Here is a 20,607-nt window from a genome sequence, read left to right as displayed (position 1 = left end):
GGCGGCCCCCCAGGGTTGTGCCGAAAGGACACTTTTTTTGCGTCGATCTTGGGAAGTACCCCCCCCCCCCTACCCCCCCAGCGGAAGAGCTCATCGTGGGCTGGGAACTAGCGAATTGACGAAAGGGCCTACCAAGTGAGGAACCTGACCTATCGTGAGAGGCCCGCTTGGCTCTAGGCTGTGGGAGATGGGTGCTCTTGCCTCCCATGGCCTCAGAAATAATTTCGTCCAGCCGAGAACAGAAGAGACGGGTGCCGGCAAAGGAAAGTCCGACTAAAGAACGCTTGGAAGTCGCGTCCGCTGCCCACACCTTTAGCCAAAGCTCGCGGCGTAAGGTGCCTGCAAGCGCCGAAGAGCAGAGGAACGTCCCCGCCTGGGTGAACAGCTGCGCCAAGGATCGAAGATCCTGAGCAGGGACCTCGGATACTAAGTCCTGGTCTAGCTGGCTGCCCCACTCAGAGATCGCCTTTGCCATCCACGCATAGGCGAACACGGGCCTAAGGGCTGACCCTGTAGCTGCAAAGAGGGACTTTGTCAAGAATTAGATCAGACTATCTTCAGCAGACTGGAGGGAGAATCCATCGGCTATAGGAAACATAGAAAGTGTCGGCAGATAAGAACCATTTGGCCCATCTAGTCTGCCCAATATACTGAATACTATGAATAGCCCTTGGCCCTATCTTATATGAAGGATGGCCTTATGCCTATCCCATGCATGCTTGAACTCCTTCACTGTATTTGCAGCTACCACTTCTGCAGGAAGGCTATTCCATGCATCCACTACTCTCTCAGTAAAGTAATACTTCCTGATATTACTTTTAAACCTTTGCCCCTCTAATTTAAAACTATGTCCTCTTGTAGCAGTTTTTCTTCCTTTAAATATTCTCTCCTCTTTTACCTTGTTGGTTCCCTTTATGTATTTAAAAGTTTCTATCATTTCCCCTCTGTCTCGTCTTTCTTCCAAGCTATACATGTTAAGGTCCTTTAATCTTTCCTGCTAAGTTTTATCCTGCAATCCATGTGCTAGTTTAGTAGCTCTTCTCTGAACTCTCTCCAAAGTATCAATATCCTTCTGGAGATATGGTCTCCAGTACTGAGCACAATACTCCAAATGAGGTCTCACTAGTGCTCTGTAGAGCTGCATGAGCACCTCTGCAGCATGAGCACCTCCCTCTTTCTACCGGTGATGCCTCTCCCTATACACCCAAGCATTCTGCTAGCATTTCCTGCTGCTCTATGACATTGTCTGCCTGCCTTTAAGTCTTCTGAAATACTGACCCCTAAATCCTCAGATACTGAGGTTAGGACTGTACCACTGATTTTATATTCTGCTCTTGTTTTTGTTTTTTTTACACCCCAGGTGCATTATCTTGCACTTATCAACATTAAAATTTAGTTGCCAGATGTTTGACCATTCCTCTAGTTTTCCTAAATCCTTTTCCATTTGGTGTATCCCTCCAGGAACATCAACCCTGTTACAAAATCTTTGTGTCATCAGCAAAAAGACACACCTTACCATTGAGGCCTTCTTTAAATTTCGCTGATAAAGATATTAAACAATATGGGTCCCAGAACAGATCTCTGAGTGTAATGACCGGCGTCACACACAGGGAGGGAAAAGGGAAAGCCCTGCCCAAGGGAGAGGGAAAGGTGGTGACCCCTGACTCACCTTGCGGCTGGCACCTGACTGCCCTGACGTCCCTAGACAGGTTCCTCACCCGTGCGGCGATCACGTGCCTAAACCCTGGCTTTCCCTAAAATGAGCCCTAGATAGTGAACGGGCCGGTGGGATCGCTAGTCCGCACCACTGACACTAAGAAGGAAACACCAGGGAGAGGACAGACAATACAGACAAACACGTAAACCCAGGTGGGCGACCACAGCAGACCACAAAGGTCCAACAGGGATCCGGAGGGAAACGTTCTGGACCAACAACCAGAGAACGCAGCTCCAGTGGGTCAGTATAGAAGTCCAGGCAGGAAGCTCTATATCTGGCAACAAGAGAAGTGTGAGAGGGGAATATAAGGAGGTTGGGAGTGCTGGACAAGGAACAGCTGAGGAGAAGGAGCTACGGATCCCTGAGTGAGCCAAAAAGGGTTGCAAAGCAAACCCAGGAAGCTACCATAAGGAAACAGCCCTATCTTACATAGAGCGTGCATCCAACCGCTGCGACTTCCTGACCCCGGGTATAACGGAGTCAGGCGTGGTTCTTGACACCCTCGTGACACTGAGGTACCCCACTGGTAACAAGACCATGACTTCATTGACTACAACCCTCTGTTGTCTGTCCCTCAGCCACTGCCTAATCCATTTAACAATATGGGAGTCCAAGCACAAAGACTGCAATTTATTGATAAGCCTTCTATGTAGGACAGTATCACATACCTTACTAAAGTCTAGATAAGCGATGTCTACTGCACCTCCGCCATCTATTATTTTAGTCACCCAATCAAAAAACAAAACAAAAAAACAATAAGATTAGTTTGACATGATCTCCCTGAAGTAAACCCATAGTGTTTTTCATCTTTTAATCCATGGGATTTTAGATGTTCCACAATCCTCTCCTTTAGTATGGTTCCCATTAATTTCCTCACTATTGATGTCAGGCTTACAGGCCGAGTTCTCCTTACTACCTTTCTTGTGAATGGGCACAACATTTGCTGATTTTCAATCTTCTGGGACGACTCCTGTTACTAGTGATTTGTTAAATAAATCTGTTAATGGTTTTGCTAGTTCACCGCTCAACTCTTTTAATAGCTTTGGGTGTATCCCATCAGGCCCCTGTGACTTATTTGTATTAATTTTAGACAGCCGACTTAGAACCTCATGCATCAAAAGATTCATTAGTCTTCCTTCCTAACTGAGGTCCTTTTCCTTTGTAAAAACTGAACAGAAGTATTCATTGAGGCAGTCAGCTAGTTCTTTATCTACTTCCATATACCTTCCTTCTTTTGTTTTTAATTTATGTATCTGAAGAATGCCTTATCACCTTTTTTCACCGACTGAGCTAACTTCTCTTCTGCCTGTGCTTTAGAAGATCTTATAACTTGTTTGGCCTCTCTCTGCCTAATCTTATAAATTTCATCATCAGACCACAGTGGTCTCTTCCTTTTTTTTGCTTTTACTGACAAGCCTAATGCAATTATCTGTTGCCTTCAATAGTGCCACTTTTAAGTAGTCCCATTTCTCCTGGACTCCATTGAAATTGTTCCAATCTGATAGGAACTCGTATACTACTAAACTAATTTTAGAAAAGTCAGTTTTTCTAAAATCTAAAACTTTTGTTTTTGTGTGGTGTGACTTAGTCAATGTACTTATAGTAAACCACACTGACTGGTGATCACTAGATCCCAAGCTTTCCCCTACAGTAATATCAGATACCAAATTCCCATTTGTGAATACAAAAATCTAAAATCACTAGATCCCAAGCTTTCCCCTACAGTAATATCAGATACCAAATTCCCATTTGTGAATACAAAAATCTAAATATCCCAGTCATTACTCCCATTGAACCATGTCTCAGTAACAGCCACTAAATCTATATTCTCAGATGCCATTATGGACTCAAGTTCATTGATCTTATTCCCTAAACTGCGAGCATTTGTAGACAAGACTCTGAGCTTGTCATTTCTTAACCTATGTGCTACTGGCATCTTCTGGCATTGTTCCAGGGGCAGTTGGACTGCTGGATTATCATCCTTTGCCCCCCTTTCCTAGCTTAAATGCTCCTTAGTAAATACTTTGGAATAGCTGTATTTTTGGCAAGCCGTGCCACTGGTGGGTCGACCTTAGGAGGGGACATCCAGCTTTTTAGTGGTGGAAAAACGCATGTCTGGATGATCCCAAGCCTTGGAAACCACTGCCAAAAAATCATTATGGCGAGGAAACACCTTCGAGGCCTGTTTTGGACGGAAGAAGGATACCCCCTGTTGGTCAGTGGAGGGGGGGGGGGGGGGGGGAATCATCCTGCACCCAGGTGTCGCGGATGGCAGCAATGAGGCTATCCACAGTGGAGGCCAACTTGGAAGGCTGCTCCATATCAATGTCCAAATCAGAATCATCAACCTCTCCTTCGGACGGCACGTCCCCAGGAGAAGAAAAACCAGAGCAGGCATCACTTATATGTCCAGTCGCCATCTTCACCCTTCTTCTCCAGCAGGGTCACCCCCTTCAGTGATTGGCACCGTAGTGGCAGGACGCTGGAAGAGGGACTTGGATGGGTGACCCTTCTGCTGGAGGGATGCAGGGGAGCGAGGCTGTCCTGGTCCACCTTGTCTTCTTGTGGGGGAGGAGGCAGCGTGGCGGACCAACGCTGGCGTGCTCCCCCCGGGAGAACAGGGAGGTTAGGCGACCACTGTTTCCCACCTAAAAAAGAAAAAAGGAATTGACACTAGAAAAAACTGAAGCTCTCTCTCCAGGCTGGAGGGGGTATAGCTGCCAGGGGAGGAGCTAACAGCTTTTTACTAGTGTCAACGCCTCCTAGAGGACATAGCTATACCACATTCCTGTGTCCCCCAATGAATATGGGCGAGAAATTCTGTTTTATCCATGTTAAATTTAAAAAAGTGAGAGGAGGAGAAGTAGGCTATAGAAGATAGGCATTATGGGATTCTGGATAGTAGGGTGGTAATATCTGGAACAGAAGTAAATTTGCGTGTCGTCAGCATAGAAGTGATCTGAAAGCCATAGGACTCTATGAGCTGTCCCAGGCCGAAGGTGTAGTTTGAGAAGAGAAGGGGTCCTAGGACAGAGCCTTGAGGGGCACTGGCCAAGAGTGAAAGAGGTGCTATGTAAATGGGAGACACAAAATGTCCGGTCTGTAAGGTATGATGTGATACAAAGTCTGTAACGCCAAGAGATGCGAGAGCTTGAGTTAGAAGGGAGTGGTCCACTGTGTCAAAGGCAGAGGATAGGTCAAGAAGAAGAAAAACAAAGTAATGGCTTTTGGCTTTGGCAGTTAGCAGGTCATAGGCGACTTTGGTAAGGGTAGTTTCATAGAGTGGTGGGGTCAGAAGCCAGATTGTTAACGGTCAAATACGGAAAAGAGGAAGAGAGGAGAGGGGACAATTCAAGGTGGACATGTTGTTCAAGATCGATCTGTCAGAATCTGGGAATAAGCTGCTTTAAGTTTACATCTGGCGTTACCTTGATGCAATTTTCTTCTCTTTCAATAACAGTGCAAACTCGAATTAACATGGGATTCCTCTTGTCAACAGCCTCTAGTTTCATCTGTGGCTGGAACCCATGTGGTGGGCGCTGAAAACAAGAATGAAAAGACAAAGAAAACATTCAATGATTTAAAACAGTGGAACTGTTTCTGTGTACGAATTATGTGAAGCAAAATAAAAAGGTAAACAGCCCATAGGGTAAAATAGCAAATGGCTTTACTAACAGGACAGAATACAGAAAATTGGCAGACATTTTACTTTTTTTTTATATATAGCAGAGAAAACACACTAAGATCCAGTAAAATTATTACAGTGCCATTCTAGCAGACCAGAGCTCTAGGATATACCATAATAGCTGGACTAAAACAACAGGCAATGGTTTTCTTATTTTATAGAACACATATTCCAGCAAATATTTACCACTTTGAATGCCCTTGCTGGGGCTGCCTGAGCGCCAGTCTTCTCCAGATATGCTTCCCAGGTGAAGATTTTAGGATCTTTAAATTCTAAAGAGTGGAAAAACAGATCTTATGACTTACTCAGCACATCAGGGTAAATTCGTTCATAGACTTTAGAATTTTTGGTGCAGATTCCACACCGATAATATCCAACTATATCCTGGAAAACTAAAGGAAACTCCTCTAGAATTTTTTCTTATAATGAGTAACTTTGCTTTTTCCCCCCACCTTATAGGCAGTTTATTATTCTTCTGATACTTTAAACCATTTCATCCAAGTCTGGCAAGTCCAGTACTACGACTAAGGCAAGTGTAAGGCAAGTGCTGAAACAGTTGTATTCGAGGGGTTCTCTGGGCTTTTAATATTGATGACCTATCCTCAGGATAGGTCATCAATATCAGATTGGCAGGGGTCCGACACCTGGCACCCCCGCAGATCAGCTGTATGAAGGGAAGGCTTCCTGCTCTTTGCTACTATGTCTATGACAAGCAGGGAGAGAAGGGAAACCGCACGTGCGCACTGCGCGTACCTTCCCTTGATTCAACTGATTGGCAGGGGTGCCGGGTGTCGGACCCCCGCTGATCTGAATAGGACAGAGCTGCACATAGGCCATGTTACCAAAGAACATAACGTCACTAGCCTAGGAAGAGGCCATGGAGCTCTGTACTCTTGCCTTGAAAAAGGCTCTGGTGCCTTTTCAAAGAGCTGATTGTAGGGGTGCCAGGGTGAAGCTGCATGTAACATCAAGAAGAAACCTCACAGCCAGTTGACATCTCTCCACTTGTTTACTAACCACTGGTAGGGATACAGAAACTTTTCTTCATGTTGTGAACCCACTAACCAATCAGAGGATATGTGCCGATTCTTGCATAAAGGCAGCCATGAGTAGTAGGGGGCATTTACACAATGTGTCAGGTGTATTTTTCAAAAATATAAAAAGGGTATGAAGGTAACATTTTTATTTACAATTCAGGTTTTCAAGAGTGTGGAAATTATACTAGCAGCGAAAGGGTTAACTAATTCAGTTACAGTTTTTCCAACTACCTTCTCCCATTAGTAATGCACCATTATTAATAAATGCAGGCAATCGTGCCTGAATGTAACAAGAAGGCACCAAGTTTTCTTCAGAGAGCTCTATGTGTGTAAAAATACTAAATATGTACACACTAGATGCAAGGAGGCAGAAAATGCTTTCACATCCTCCCCAACTGAGACGAATAGACTAGAATGGCTTAACAGAGGCAGATTATACATGATACATCTGTCAGAAAAAAGTAACAGCAAATCATTCTTTGTCAAACAGCAGGCTTTTGAGAAGGGCAATCAGGCTGGCAAGCTCCTTGCGCACTTAGCGCGTGGCAGCAACATGTCCCCCCCAGTTATCAGAATTAGGGGCCCTGATGGGCTAGTGAAAGAGTCAGCAGATGGTATCCTAGAATGCTTTGAGAGCTTTTACACAGATCTACATGATTCCGTTGTGACTTACACAGCGCGCGAGATTGAGGAATACCTTCTTGAGGTGCCTCCCCCTCGGCTGAGTGATCTGGATAGAGGTGTCTTGGAGGAGGATATCACTTTGGATGAGATTAAACTAGCAATCACGGACCTCCCTTATGGGAAGGCCCCTGGCCCAGATGGCATCCCAATAGAAGTATACTCCAGATACACTGACATACTAGGCCCACAACTCCACAAATTATACAAGACCGCTCATACCCGTGGATGTTTGTCGGATTCTATGCATGACGCCACAATTGTGGTTATTCTGAAGCCCGATAAAGACCCGTTGGAATGCGACTCATACCGTTCTATTTCTCTTTTGAATCTAGATTATAAGATTTTCACTAGCGTTCTGGCAACTCGTCTCAATAGAGTGGTCACTTCAGTAGTGCACAGTGATCAGTCGGGCTTCATGCCGGGCAGGTCCACCTCTGACAACATCAGGAGGGCCCAAGTGATTGCACAGATAGGGGCGGCTGAGGGTGAGCACTGGGCTATGGCCTCCTTGGACACTGCCAAGGCCTTCGATTCGATTGAGTGGACATTTCTGCTTACTGTGTTGAAGAGCTTTGGCTTTGGTCCGAAATTCATTAGATGGATTGAGATATTATACATTATTAATAAATGGCCATCACTCTGGCTCCTTCCCACTGAATAGAGGCACGAGGCAGGGATGCCCTTTGTCGCCTCTGCTATTCGCGGTAGCTATAGAACATCTAGCTCTAAGAAAAGGGCAGGATCATATATACACGGGTGTCTCCATAGGTTGCAGGGTGGATAAAACTTTATGCGGGCGATTTGCTTCTGTTTATGTCTGACCCTGAGGCATCACTCCCTAGAGCAATCGAGATTATTGAACAGTTTGTTAGATTCTCGAGGTTGCGCATAAAATTGGACCAAATCAGCCATTATGCCTCTCTGGGATCACACTTGGCCTTCTCACTACCACAACCTGGTGGATCGTTTTAAGTACCTAGGGATAGTAATCACTAGAAATGCGCAACTATCATACACTTTGAACATTGAACCCCTGGTGGCTCTCTTTGTAGACAAATTATGGGCAGATTGAATCTAGTTAAAATGATATTACTTCCCAAAGGCCTATACATCCTAGCTCATGCTTGCGCTCCCATATCTGAGGGCTTTTTTGAACGTGTTCATGCCATGATTGCCTCATTTGTGTGGGGTGGAGCTAAAAAGAAACTCTCCTTGGCTGTGCTTCAGAGGCCTAAGATGCAAGGGGATGCCTCTCTCCCAGACTTCTTTCTCTACTTCTTGGCTGGTCAGCTGAAGTTCCTGAGGCCTTGGGTGTTATCAGCTGATTTGTCTCATGCTGAGTATTTTTTACAGGAATACTTGCATTTGGGTACTCTTTGGCCAGTCCTGGAGAATTCACACTGCCCTCGCGGTCGCCTGCTGCCCCTTCACAGGTTAGCACATCATCAAGTATGGCAGGCTTCTAAATTACATTAATATAAGGATTTACCTGACATCATCCCCTTGTAGGATAATTCCATGCTTGCCCATCTGAAACTGGTTGATGGAGCTGACATGTGGAGGCTTCACAGGGTCTACACACTGGAAGACCTGCATGAGGGTGGGCACTTACGGTCCTTCACGCAGATCCAAGATAAATTTGGTGTGCCCCACAATATGTTTTTCAGATACTTGCAATTAAAAACACGCCCTGCAGGCCCAGCTTAGAGAGGCAGGGAGGGATATCTCAAAATACCCTTTGATAGGAGTGATGAGATCGCAGGGTCCGAGAGGGATTATCTCCATCCTGTACACCCACTTGCTATGCAACCGTATGACAATGAACCCTCTAGCCATTGAGAACAAATGGAAGCTGTCCATACCCTCCCTGACGGAAGATATTTGGAGTGAGACGCTTCTTACTCCGACCAGGGTTTCACCCTCTATTAATAATAGATTGAGTCAGATGTTTATTCTGCATAGGAGCCACCTCACTCCAACCAGGCTACATAAGATGGGAAGGAATTCCCATAGTAGGTGCCACAGATGCTCGACAGATATGCCAAAATTCGGCACTATGTTTTAGGAATGCAGCTATATCCGCCACTTCTGGACTTCGGTCCTGGGAGTGCCATTTACAATGGTTCTTGTCGCAAACCCTTTCTGTCCCAAACTGTGTATACTGGATGAGGAGTCGTGGTCCCATTACAACAGAATATTTTTAGGGGAAGCATTATTCCTAGCCAGGAAAGCTATTGCGCTCCGATGGATAGGAGATAGACCACAGTCTCTGGGTCAGTGGAAGTCCCTAGTTAATCACGCAGTGTCCATGGAAAACATTGTCTTTAAACACAGGAAGTGTCCGCAAAAATTACAGAAAGTTTGGAGAGAGCGGTGTTCCTCCACGTTAACCTTGCAAAATTCACATATGTACTCAGCAATTGATAATCTAAGCTTGTGTTAAAGGAGATGTGATTAGATTCTTATCATTGCATGAAGCTGTATGCACCTACTCAGTCCTCTTCCACATGGTTGATTCAAACTGTATGCCCTGTATCTTGCCTAACTCTGTGCTTCTATCATGTTGTGTTATTACTGTGCATTATCCTACTTAATTCATACCTGCATGGTTAATCTTTAATAAAACGAGTAAAAAAAAAAAAAAAAAAAAAAAAAAAAATTATATATATATATATATATATATATATATATATATATATATATATATATATATTTTTTTTTTTTTTTGAAAATACTAAAAAATTAAAACATTACCTGGTGGGGGAGTCAGTGAAATACCAGCCTCCTGACAGTGCCCGACTGGTCTGATGTATGGACTGCTAGCATCACACCTAGGAAAGAGCAACTAATAAGAGCTATTCAAATATTTGTTTATTCAGATCTTACTATGACTTCCCGATCTGTGAAAGACTAAACAGGGAATTTCATACAATAAATTATAGATGTAGGTAACAAAGTTTCCTTAGTTCTTCTAAGGAAAACTTCAAAGATATAGTCAGCCTTCACATATTTTTTCTATGTCATGATTAAATCTAATTAAGGGCTCCTTCACACTTGCGGCAGGACGGATCAGTCAGGCTGGTCTCCCTGTCGGATCAGTCCTTCGGCTGTTTCGCCATATCGCCGCTCCGTCCCCATTGACTATAATGGGGACGGGGGCTGAGCTCCGGCGCAGCACGGCGAAAGCCGTCGGACTAAAAAGTCGGACATGCTCAGCCCCCGTCCCTATTATAGTCAATGGGGACGGAGCGGCGGTCCGGCGAAACAGCAGAAGGGCGGATCCGACAGGGAGACCAGCCTGCCGGATCCGTCCTGCCGCAAGTGTAAAGGAGCCCCAAGTCATTGGAAACAAACAGTGGGACACAAATTGACAAAACTGCATAGGATTAGGTATGCAGCAGAGAATGGTAACATTTTCCCTCCAGCCGCTAAGGCTACGTTCACATCTCCAGCAGGTACATCTGGTAGTCTGTTCCAGCAGATCAGATACCAGAGTAACCTTAGCTGGCACAGCAGGACATTGCCACACCAATGGATCCCCATTCGCTATAATGGGAACCAACAGGAATCCAGCAGGTTTCCGGCATAAATGCAGGTTTTCAGACAGAGAAATATGGCTGCAAACAGCGGTATTTGTCCAGCCGAAAGCCAGCATTTATTCTGGAAACCTACCAAATCTCCATCGTATCCGATTAGAGTCAAAGAGGATCCAGCAGTGTTCGGACATGTCTGATACGGTAACTCTGGTAGTTGCCGGAACAGACTAATAGATGTACCTGTCTGAGATATGAATATAGCATGAAATACCACAAACATGATGTGGATAGGCCAACAACCTCAGGACTGAGAATTAATTAAGACCTCATTATATATAATTATTAAAATATATTTGCAAGTAGGAAGTATATATATTATCACATAAATATGAAAACAATACCAGTAATCATAACTGTGATCCCAGCTGTCAAAGTGAATGAGCAATCTGTTCTCCACAATATCGGAAATTGTGGCCACACAAAGCAAGGAAGGATTCTTCCGATCCACAGCTTCCAATTTCATACCCACCCGGAACCCAGACGGAGTAACAGGCTGCAAGAAAAAATAAAAAAGATATAGAATGATACTAGTGTAACAAGTAGATTCCAGGAAAGGGTGAACAGATAAACGATGACGAGGACTATATTAAATTTGCCTTCTCACCGTGTTGTAACTTTTAAAGAATGTTTTTGGGGCAGCCTGAGCTTTACATTGTTTCAGATATGAGGGCCAGCTAAACTCTCCATCTTTGTAACCTAGAAACACAATTAATAACACCGACTGTTACCAAAACAAGAATGACAAATTAATAAATGTAAGCTAGCCAAAAACATAAAAAGATGAAGAAAATTAAAGAATGATTGCAACTGCATTATACACAAGATTGAGCCCTGAAAACTTTTCTGCTGCCAATGGATATTATCCTTGCAGGAGTCTCATTCAGGTTTTTAAGTAACCAAAATATAAAGTAATTGGAGATTCGAAAAAGCATATAAGTAAAGACGCCTTTACACGGGCCAATGAGGCAGGAAATTATCAGGAGTGAACCATTGATTCCCATAAATTGCCTACTTGTCACAGGAGGGGAGAGCTGAATTTGCAATAACCTTCTCTGCAGCGGGAGCAATCATTCCTTCCCATACATATTAGGCTACTTTCACACCTGCGTTCAGGTGTCCGCTCGTGAGCTCCGTTTGAAGGGGCTCACAAGCGGCCCTGAACGCAGCCGTCTGGCCCTAATGCATTCTCAGTGGAGGCGGATCCACTGAGAATGCATCTGTCTGCCAGCGCTCAGCCTCCGCTCAGTGAGCGGACACCTGAACGCTGCAAGCAGCGTTCGGGTGTCCGCCTGGCCGTGCGGAGGCGAGCGGATCCGTCCAGACTTATAATGGAAGTCAATGGGGACGGATCCGCTTGAAGATTACACCATATGGCTCAATCTTCAAGCGGATCCGTCCCCCATTGACTTTCAATGTAAAGTCTGAACGGATCCGCTCAGGCTACTTTCACGCTTAGAAATTTTTCTAAGTTATAATGCAGACAGATCCGTTCTGAACAGATGCAATCGTCTGCATTATAGGAGCAGATCCGTCTGATGAAACATCAGACGGACCCGCTCCGAACGCTAGTGTGAAAGTAGCCTTAATTGTTTCTGAGCAGATCACTGTTTACACAGAACAATGATTGAGTTGACGCTTCAGCATCTGCTCGCTAATCCGGTGATCAGCGGTAATTTTACACAGGGCAAATTATCAGGAAGAACGTTTTTAGGAATGCTCCTTCCCGATAATTGCCCAACTGTGAATAATGATACTTTTAGCGGTTGGTAGCAGCCTGCCTCACTAAGCTTAGGATTCATACTAACCTGGTCCCCTCTGCCCCAATGTGTCCATGTCTCATTCCCCACGGTGTTGACATCCGACGCAGCAATAGCATGGGCACATGCTTCACTGCTGCCAATGACTGGCCTCAGTGGTCATGTGCCACTTCTGGCCATGTCAATGCTAAAGCCAGTCATTGGCTGCAGTGGAACATGTGTGTATGCCTATAAAGCAGCCATATGTAAACACTCCATGGACCTAAATATGGACACACTGGAGCTAGTGTGGAGGACTGAAGCAGCATGGGCCAGGGAAGTGTGAATCCTCAGATTAATGAGGCAGGCTGCTACCAATTGCTAAAATCTAATTATTCATGAAGAACCCCTTTAAGTGCTGGGGCCCCTCTGTGTCCAGGACTATTACATGCAGAATTTATATTGATAGCAGAAAAAAAAAAAATCCATTAAACTGCCTTTTAGGGAAATACAGAGCTATCTGCTACAGTGGCACAGATTTAGTAATATTGTCTAATATTTAGAGTGTAAACTTAGACTAGACCATGGTGGCTCATGCTGAATGATACATTTGGTGCATCTTTAGATATGTTTTTCTAACTTTACACCACCTTATTTGCTTAACTTTCCCTAACCTTTTGATGCATTTTAAGCCATGGTCCATTCCCGTTAACCCGCTTCCCTTTCCTGCAAAGCCACAAGCCCCTTTGCTGAGTGAGGCACAAAAAAGTGTCTCTGGTGTAAACCATGCATGCTAGTTTTATGGAGCTAATTGTCAGAATTCTGGCACATTTAGCTTAGTAAATCCCCCCCCTGTTAATAGGACATGTACACATCCCTATGTACATTTCAAACAGGAAAAGTTGCTGACATTTTGTTTCAAGGTAGAGAAGCTGTTCAATCAAAAACAAACTGTTGCAGTCAGTCACCTTTTGGTGGCACAAGTTTATGTCCAGTTTTTTCACACCATCCCACAGGGTGTATATCCAAAGAATCAGCATTAACCCAAAAATCATAGCAGTCAGGATACCCATCAAAATGAAGTCTGTTTCGATAGCCTTGAACCTATAAGAAATTAAACATTTAGTAAATCTAACCTCTCTGAACCCAAAACCACATTCTTGGCAGTAATACGTTCCTATTACATAGAATGTACAGTGCCTCGAAAAAAATATTCACACCCCTTGAACTTTTCCACATTTTTTCTCGTTACACCCACAAACTTAAATGTATTCTGTATACATACATGGTTTTAAAACTTTTAATAAATTAAAATCTGGAAAGTGTGGGGTGTATTTGTATTCAACCACCTGTACTCAGATACCCCTAAATAAAATTCAGTGTGACCAATTGCCTTCAGAAGTCACCTAATTAGTAAATAGAGTCCACATGTGTGTAATGTATTCTCAGTATAACTACAGCTGTTCTGTGAAGGACACAGAGGTTTGTTAGAGAACATTAGTGATCAAACAGCATCATGAAAACCAAGGAACACACCAGGCAGGTCAGGGATAAAGTTGGAGAAGTGTAAAGCAGGGTTAGGTTATAAAAAGATATCCCAAGCTCTGAGCATCTCACAGAGCACTGTTCAATCCACCTTCCGAAAATGGAAGGAGTATGGCAATAAAATACATTTAAAGGGAATCTGTCACCTGGTTTGACCATATTAAGCGGTCACCATTGCCATGTTTAATAAAATATCTTATCTTCTGCAGTGTTTTTTTTTCTTATATTCATGCTTTAATTTTGCAAAAAAAAAAAAAAAGCGATCTTTGTATTATGCAAATTAACCCTGAAGGTGCTCCGAGGGGCGTTATTCTTCACCCTCTGAGCCCAGTAACGCCCACCTGCAATGCCTAGCCCGCCTTTATTTAGAGCCAAAGCACGCCTCCTCGTTATGCAGTATCGTCCCACACCCTAGTTTAACGGCGCCGCTCCCTCTGCTACGTCAACTAATTCATTCAAGCCACACACCTCGAATCTTCAATTCGTCCGGCTGAAATTTCGCGCAGGCACAGTACTGCTTATGCATGTGCGATCCAACCGCTCCTGAAGGCAACAGCCTCAAAAGTGTCACTGGGCATGTGTTAATTACCATGTAGATTGTAAGCCCTCACGGGCAGGGCCCTCTCTCCTTCTGTACCAGTTTGTAACCCGTCTTGTTTATGATTAGTGCAATTGTCTGTATTATGTATGTATACCTCTTCTAATATGTACAGCGCTATGGAATGAATGGCGCTTTAATAATAAAAAATAAAATAAAAAAAATAATCACCTTTAGAATGCTGCAATCATAAAAGGTGAAATTTTGCTCTGGGCATCAAGGCCCAAACACCCCCAATCATGAAAGAGTTAAAGGAATTTCTAGAAGCCAAACATTAATGGCCTATTCTTAGGATAAGCTATCATTGTTTAATTGGTAGATGCCCAACCCTGGAATCAATTCCAATCTGAAAAATAAAGGGGTTGCTTCAACATCATTGTCTAAGTGGACTACATTGTCTAAAGCTCATCTGTATAGGAGGCTGTCTGGTATGCAGCTTAGTCCATTCCCTTGAAGCTTACCAGGGTGAATCAAACATCAATGTTTTTGTCCAGAAAAACCTATATAACGTTCACATTATTACTGCAATAGACAACATGACATGCTGGCAGCTAAACTTAGTGGCTCTCACCTCTACAACAGTCTGGACACAGTACAAGGATGGATGTTCTGGATCTAGTCCTTCTAACTTTAATCCCAATTTAAAGCTATTCCGTGACTGAGGAAACGACTGATGCTGAAAGCAAAGGGAAAAAAAAAAAGTTAAAAAAGTGCTGCTAATAGGTAACAAAACATTGGCCCAGATTTACTAATCCTACAGATGGCAGAAGCCTAGACAGGCTGTCTAGACCTGCACCAGATTTATCACAGGGGCTCAGGCTGGATGAGAAATGTGGTGCAGAGATGGACACTTTTCTCTGACTCTGTACCAACCATTTACAATTTTGGCACATCTTAGGTCCCCCATTTCCAGTGTGGCCCACCCCCTTTCAGCTAAGCCCCAACAGCTTGTCAAATGGGATGGAAATACATAGAAATCCTAGATGAACTAAATTGCGCTTTTTTTAGACAGATATTTGTTGCAGACACATTGGTAAAACGAGATTTTTGTATAACTTACCAGTAAAATCTCTTTCTCGCTCTTTCCTTGGGGGACACAGAAGACCTTGGGTATAGCTCATCTCCATAGGAGGCGTGACACTAAGTGAAAACTGTTAAGCCCCTCCTCCACAGCTATACCCTCAGCCTGGAGAGAGAGGCTGCCAGTTGCGTGTCCAAGCAGTGAGAAAAGGCAAAGACCAACAAGGAACCAAAAAGCCAACTACCCAACGGGTAACAAAAACTCGGAAAACGCACAGAGAAAAAACAATGAATGGGTGGGTGCTGTGTCCCCCAAGGAAAGAGCGAGAAAGAGATTTTACTGGTAAGTTATACAAAAATCTCGTTTTCTCGCCCAGTTTCCTTGGGGGACACAGAAGACCTTGGGACGTTCAAAAGCAGTCCAAAAGGGGGAGGGACCACAGCACCAAGGTGAAGCACCCGAAAGGCATCAATGAACCGCCGCCTGTAAACCCAGGCGGGGTAAGGCAGCATCCGCCAGAGTATGCACCCTGTAAAACTCAGTAAGGCGTGCAAGGCAGACCTGTGGCCGCCGTGCCCAAATGCCCAGCCGAAGCCCAATGCCTCCGCCCAGGAGGCACCGACCGCTCTGGTGAAAGGAACGGTGACACCAAAGACAGAATCCTGCCCTAGGTGCGGTAACCTCAGCAACAGCCAATCTGATCAAGCGGAGGAAAAACACCCTGGAGTCTGTCAACCCTATGCACAGACCTCCTGGAAACCCAAGAGGCCGAACGTCTGCAAGAGTCGGAGATCTCCAAGTAAAAACGGCAAGGCCCAAACAACGTCCAAATAGGTGAGGTGTTGAAGCGAAAGGCAAACGCCACCTTCAGAAGGAAGGAAGGAAGAAACGGGATGCAGAACAGCCCTGTCCTGGAAAAGACAGAAAGCTCGTAACAAAAAAAGGGGCCATTCCGGCACCCGTCAGAGACACGACTGATACGGAAAACAACCGTACAGGACAGAAGGGATAGAGAGAACTCCTGTAACGGCTCCAAGGACAAGATTGGAGCGCCGAGAGCTCAGAATACAGTCCCCAGGGCGGTACCGAAGGACAGTACAGAGGAACCAAGAGCCACTCCGAGGAAGAAGGTCTTGGCAGGCCAGAGGGCCGGGAACGCTGGAAGAGGAAGAACAGCGCCGACACTTGACACCTCAAGGAAAAGACAGAACCTTGGGGAAAGAACTTCAGAGTGGGGAATGCACAGCTTCCCACAGAACCCCAGACAAAAAAACCCTAAGTCTTACGACAGATCCTGGACGAAACCCAGCCAGGAGTGGACAGTCGCCTGGCAAGCAGGCGAAAACCCAATGTGATCAGGCGCAGACCAGTAACACGGGCACAAGGGTCGACAAAACTAGCCCCGTCGGCCCTCGAACAACGTTGTCCCGTATCCACCCGAGTGGAGGAGCAGAGGACAGAGGGAAAGAACCCAAAGGATCCGCCAGACGCGAGGGGAAGGCAGGCTAAAGTCCATGCTGATGCAACCACGTTGTACAGTCCCGGTGAGGGAGATCAAAGGACAATCTGGACCGAGGTAGTCCCCCCAAGTTATCGAGAAAAGCAAGTCTACATCAGGACCATCGTCTTAGAACGGGCCACGCAATCTGCACTCAGTAGGGGGACAGAACGCGGTAGACTCGGTAAATAGGCACACAGCTAATACAGCCAGCGTGAACAAGGGAGACGGTACGAGGCCAAAAGGAACACCAGAACCATCCACATGAACAATCATGCTCTCCCCAGAGGGGAGGACAGTGAAAATACAGCCCCCGAAGGCTGGCGAGAAGCCACATCGGAGTGATTCGTATAGAGCGGGAGCCGAACAAAGCCGGCGAGATAAGGCCGTCGAGACAGAGGCCGACAAAACACCCTCCAACCGAAAGGAGGAGGAGTGGGCAACAGGGAAGCCATAGGACTCAAAAGCAGAACCCGCTACACTGTGAGACGCCCGGTCCACCGTCTCGCAGAAGGCGAATACCTTGAAGAACCCAAGGCGGAGGTCCCCGGACCTGGGCAATCCAGCACCCAAGAGAAGTCGGGTGACCTTCCCGAGAAGAGCAGCCCGAACCCGGTAGCAGATCAGACAGAAGCGTAGAGGCGCCAAGAGGACGGACTCATACCACACTGCATCCGAAGAGGAGGAAATTGCAGCAGGCAAGGGAACCGCAGTCCTGCCAGAGCCAACGAAGAATTCGAGAGGCGCTGCAGACAACAGCACTCTCGACCATGTGACCACTAGCGCAGGGAAGTAATGCCGCAGAAGGACGCATGGGCATGCATCTAGGACCCACGAACACTCCCTGGCAGCTCGGTGCAGCAGAGAGCAAAAGAGCCTGTCCGGTCAGGAGGACAGAATGAACTCCCTAGGGACTAGTGCAAGGCTGGCGGCAAGCATCGTCTCCCAAGAAACAAAGGTATGCCGCAGGAAGCAGGTGAGGCATACGTACGAGCAGCCCCGTAAGCAGCGAGAGGGCCAACCCACCTAGAAAAAAGGGGGGGCTCGTCCCAGAGTGCCACAGCATGTACAGAATTGCAAAGTGCAACCTGAAAGGGAGTTATGCACAAACCTAGCATAGCATGCGAAGGAACGCAATCAGTCCACCCTGAAAGGGGGGAAATTGTACCTGGCCAACAGCAGTCGGCAAGAGTGCAAAGACCCGTCCCAAAAGGGAGTGATGCCTAAGGCCGTACCTACTTCAGAGAAGCAGGACATTACCCTATAAACCAGCAGGAACGCAGGAGGTCCACCTAGCGAAAGGGGAACATGCACAGGGATATCCTAGCATTAAATGAGTGTGCAATAATACACCCAACACTGAACTCAGCGAGAGTGCAACTACTCTGCCAACGAAGGGGGACATGTACAAGTCCAGCACAGCCATATAAGGACAGCCGTGAATCTCATGAGCGTGCCAAATTCTGCCCTTGAAGTGAGAGGTGGTCACGCACAAGGCCAGCACCGTAACCAATGGAAGTGCAAGCGTTCCACCCATGTTAGAGGGCCATTCTCATGGCCAGCAATGTATCCGGTGAGAGTGTAGCACAACGCCCAGAAAAAGGGAGGGTAAAGCACATGGCCAGCATCTCATCCAGGGAGAGTGCGAGCACACCGCCATGCATGGGAGTCATACACATGGCCAGCAATGTACCGGCAAGAGACAAACACAGTCACTAAGGATGTGTGCATGTCGCCTGAGGAAGGAAGGCATGCCCCGGGCTGGCAGAGAATCCAGCAAGAGTGCGTACACCGCCTACGGAAGAGGGCCATGCATATGGCCGACAGCGGATCCAGCGAGAGTGCAAGCACCCTGCCATGTATGGGGTACATGCACGTGGCCAGCAACGTACCTGCGAGGAAACAACCAACGACAGAGGGATGTATGTATGCTGCCTGAGGGAAGGAGGCATACCTAAGGCCGGCAGGGAATCCAACAAGGGTGCAGCATACCGCCCAAGAAATGGCCGGCAGCGAAACCAGTGAGAGTGCAGCACAATAACATAGTACATAAGTACATCATAGCACATCAGCGAGAGTGCAGCATTCCGCCAATGGAAGGGGGACGTGCACATAGCCAGTACCGTATCCGGTGAGAGTGCAGTATTCCGCCTAAAAAAAGGGGGTCATGCACATGATCGGCAACAGATCCAGTGAGAGTGCTGCGTTCCGCCCAGGAAGGGGGTCACGCACATGGCCGGCAGCGAATCCAGTGAGTGCTGCGTTCCGCCCAGGAAGGGGGTCCCGCACATGGCCGGCAGCAAATCCAGAGAGTGCAGCGTTCCGCTTATGGAAGGGGGTCGTGCACATGGCCAGCACCGTATCCGGTGAAGGTGCAGTATTCCGCCTAAGAAGGGGGTCATGCACATGGCCAGCCAGGGAGAGTGCAGTAGCCCGCCTAGGAGGGGGGGGAATGCACATGGCAGGCACCATAACTGGAGAGACGATGAATGCTGCCTACAGAAGGTCCGAATGCACTTGGCCAGCGCCGTATCCTGGAAGAGGCAAGAAAAAACCGCCTAAAAGGGGAAATGCCCTAGCAGCGACGCAGGCTGGGAGCGCAACACCATGCCGCCTGAGGAAAGAGGTCATGCAGACATGCAGCATTACTGATGAGGCTGCAGCGTCCTGCGCAGCCCAATAGAAATCATGATCTATTATTAATTATTGCATCATTATAAAAATTTTTTTTTTTTTTTTTTTTTTTTTACATTTCATTTAAACCCAGCTTCTGAGGCTAAAGGGGAGCCACTATATAGGGGCCCTGAGAGAGGAGAAAAAAAAAGGGGGGCCAACTATACAGACCCATTTGTGGGAGCCGGCCTGCACCCAAAGGGTTAACAGGGATCCGGCCTGGAGGGCGGCGTGCGATCCCCTGAGGGCGGAGGAACCTCCAGGCGGGAAAAAAATCGCGCCTGGAGAAGTTCCCGCCCCCTCCACCAGAGACCGGAAAAGTGCGGCCTAGTAGGCCGCGAAGCCGGGGGCTAAATTTGCGGAGTCCGGCCCGTCATACCGCCGGGACCTGAGGCGGAATGGCGGTTCAAACCGGCCGCGGGAGCCCACCCCGCGGGCCGGTCGGGATTGCGGCCCAGCAGGCCGCGAAGCCTGGGACCAATTAGCGGAGCCCCGCCGACCGGCACCTGCTGGGGCATAGTCAAGCCTAATGCCGGCCGCGGGAGCCCACCCCGCCGGCCGAAAGAGACAGGGGCCCGGAGTGGCGGTTCTGCCGGCCGCGGAGCCCACCCGGCCGGCCGGAGAAGACAGGGGCCGGAACGTGGCATTGCCGGTCGCGGGAGCCCACCCCGCCACCAGAAGAGACAGGAGGGCCGGAATGGCGGCTCGCTGGCCGCGGGAGCCCACCCCGCCGGCCGGAAGAGTAAGGGGTCCTCCTTACTCCACTGCAGCGTCCTGCCCCTCCGGTAAGCCCAATGTGATTAGGCGAGATGGGGGG

General features: G+C 46.9%; 1 protein-coding gene across 2 annotated transcripts in view; it reads right to left on the bottom strand.

Moving 5' to 3' along the window:
* L3MBTL3 (L3MBTL histone methyl-lysine binding protein 3) overlaps nucleotides 1-20,607 on the bottom strand; it is a 106,224-nt gene that overhangs the window by 41,604 nt on the left and 44,013 nt on the right. For both annotated transcript variants that reach the window (XM_044287867.1, XM_044287868.1), the window contains exons 8-14: nucleotides 15,170-15,274; nucleotides 13,424-13,559; nucleotides 11,324-11,415; nucleotides 11,061-11,212; nucleotides 9,878-9,954; nucleotides 5,589-5,674; nucleotides 5,146-5,256 (exon numbers count right to left, since the gene is read on the bottom strand). In XM_044287867.1, coding sequence (XP_044143802.1) covers nucleotides 5,146-5,256; nucleotides 5,589-5,674; nucleotides 9,878-9,954; nucleotides 11,061-11,212; nucleotides 11,324-11,415; nucleotides 13,424-13,559; nucleotides 15,170-15,274 — 759 coding nt within the window. The remainder of the gene's footprint in view (nucleotides 1-5,145; nucleotides 5,257-5,588; nucleotides 5,675-9,877; nucleotides 9,955-11,060; nucleotides 11,213-11,323; nucleotides 11,416-13,423; nucleotides 13,560-15,169; nucleotides 15,275-20,607) is intronic.

Source organism: Bufo gargarizans, chromosome 3 (genome assembly GCF_014858855.1).
Source record: "Bufo gargarizans isolate SCDJY-AF-19 chromosome 3, ASM1485885v1, whole genome shotgun sequence".
NCBI lineage: Eukaryota > Metazoa > Chordata > Amphibia > Anura > Bufonidae > Bufo > Bufo gargarizans.
The sequence above is the reverse complement of the archived record's forward strand: the minus strand, read 5'-3'. Positions and strand labels throughout refer to the sequence as shown.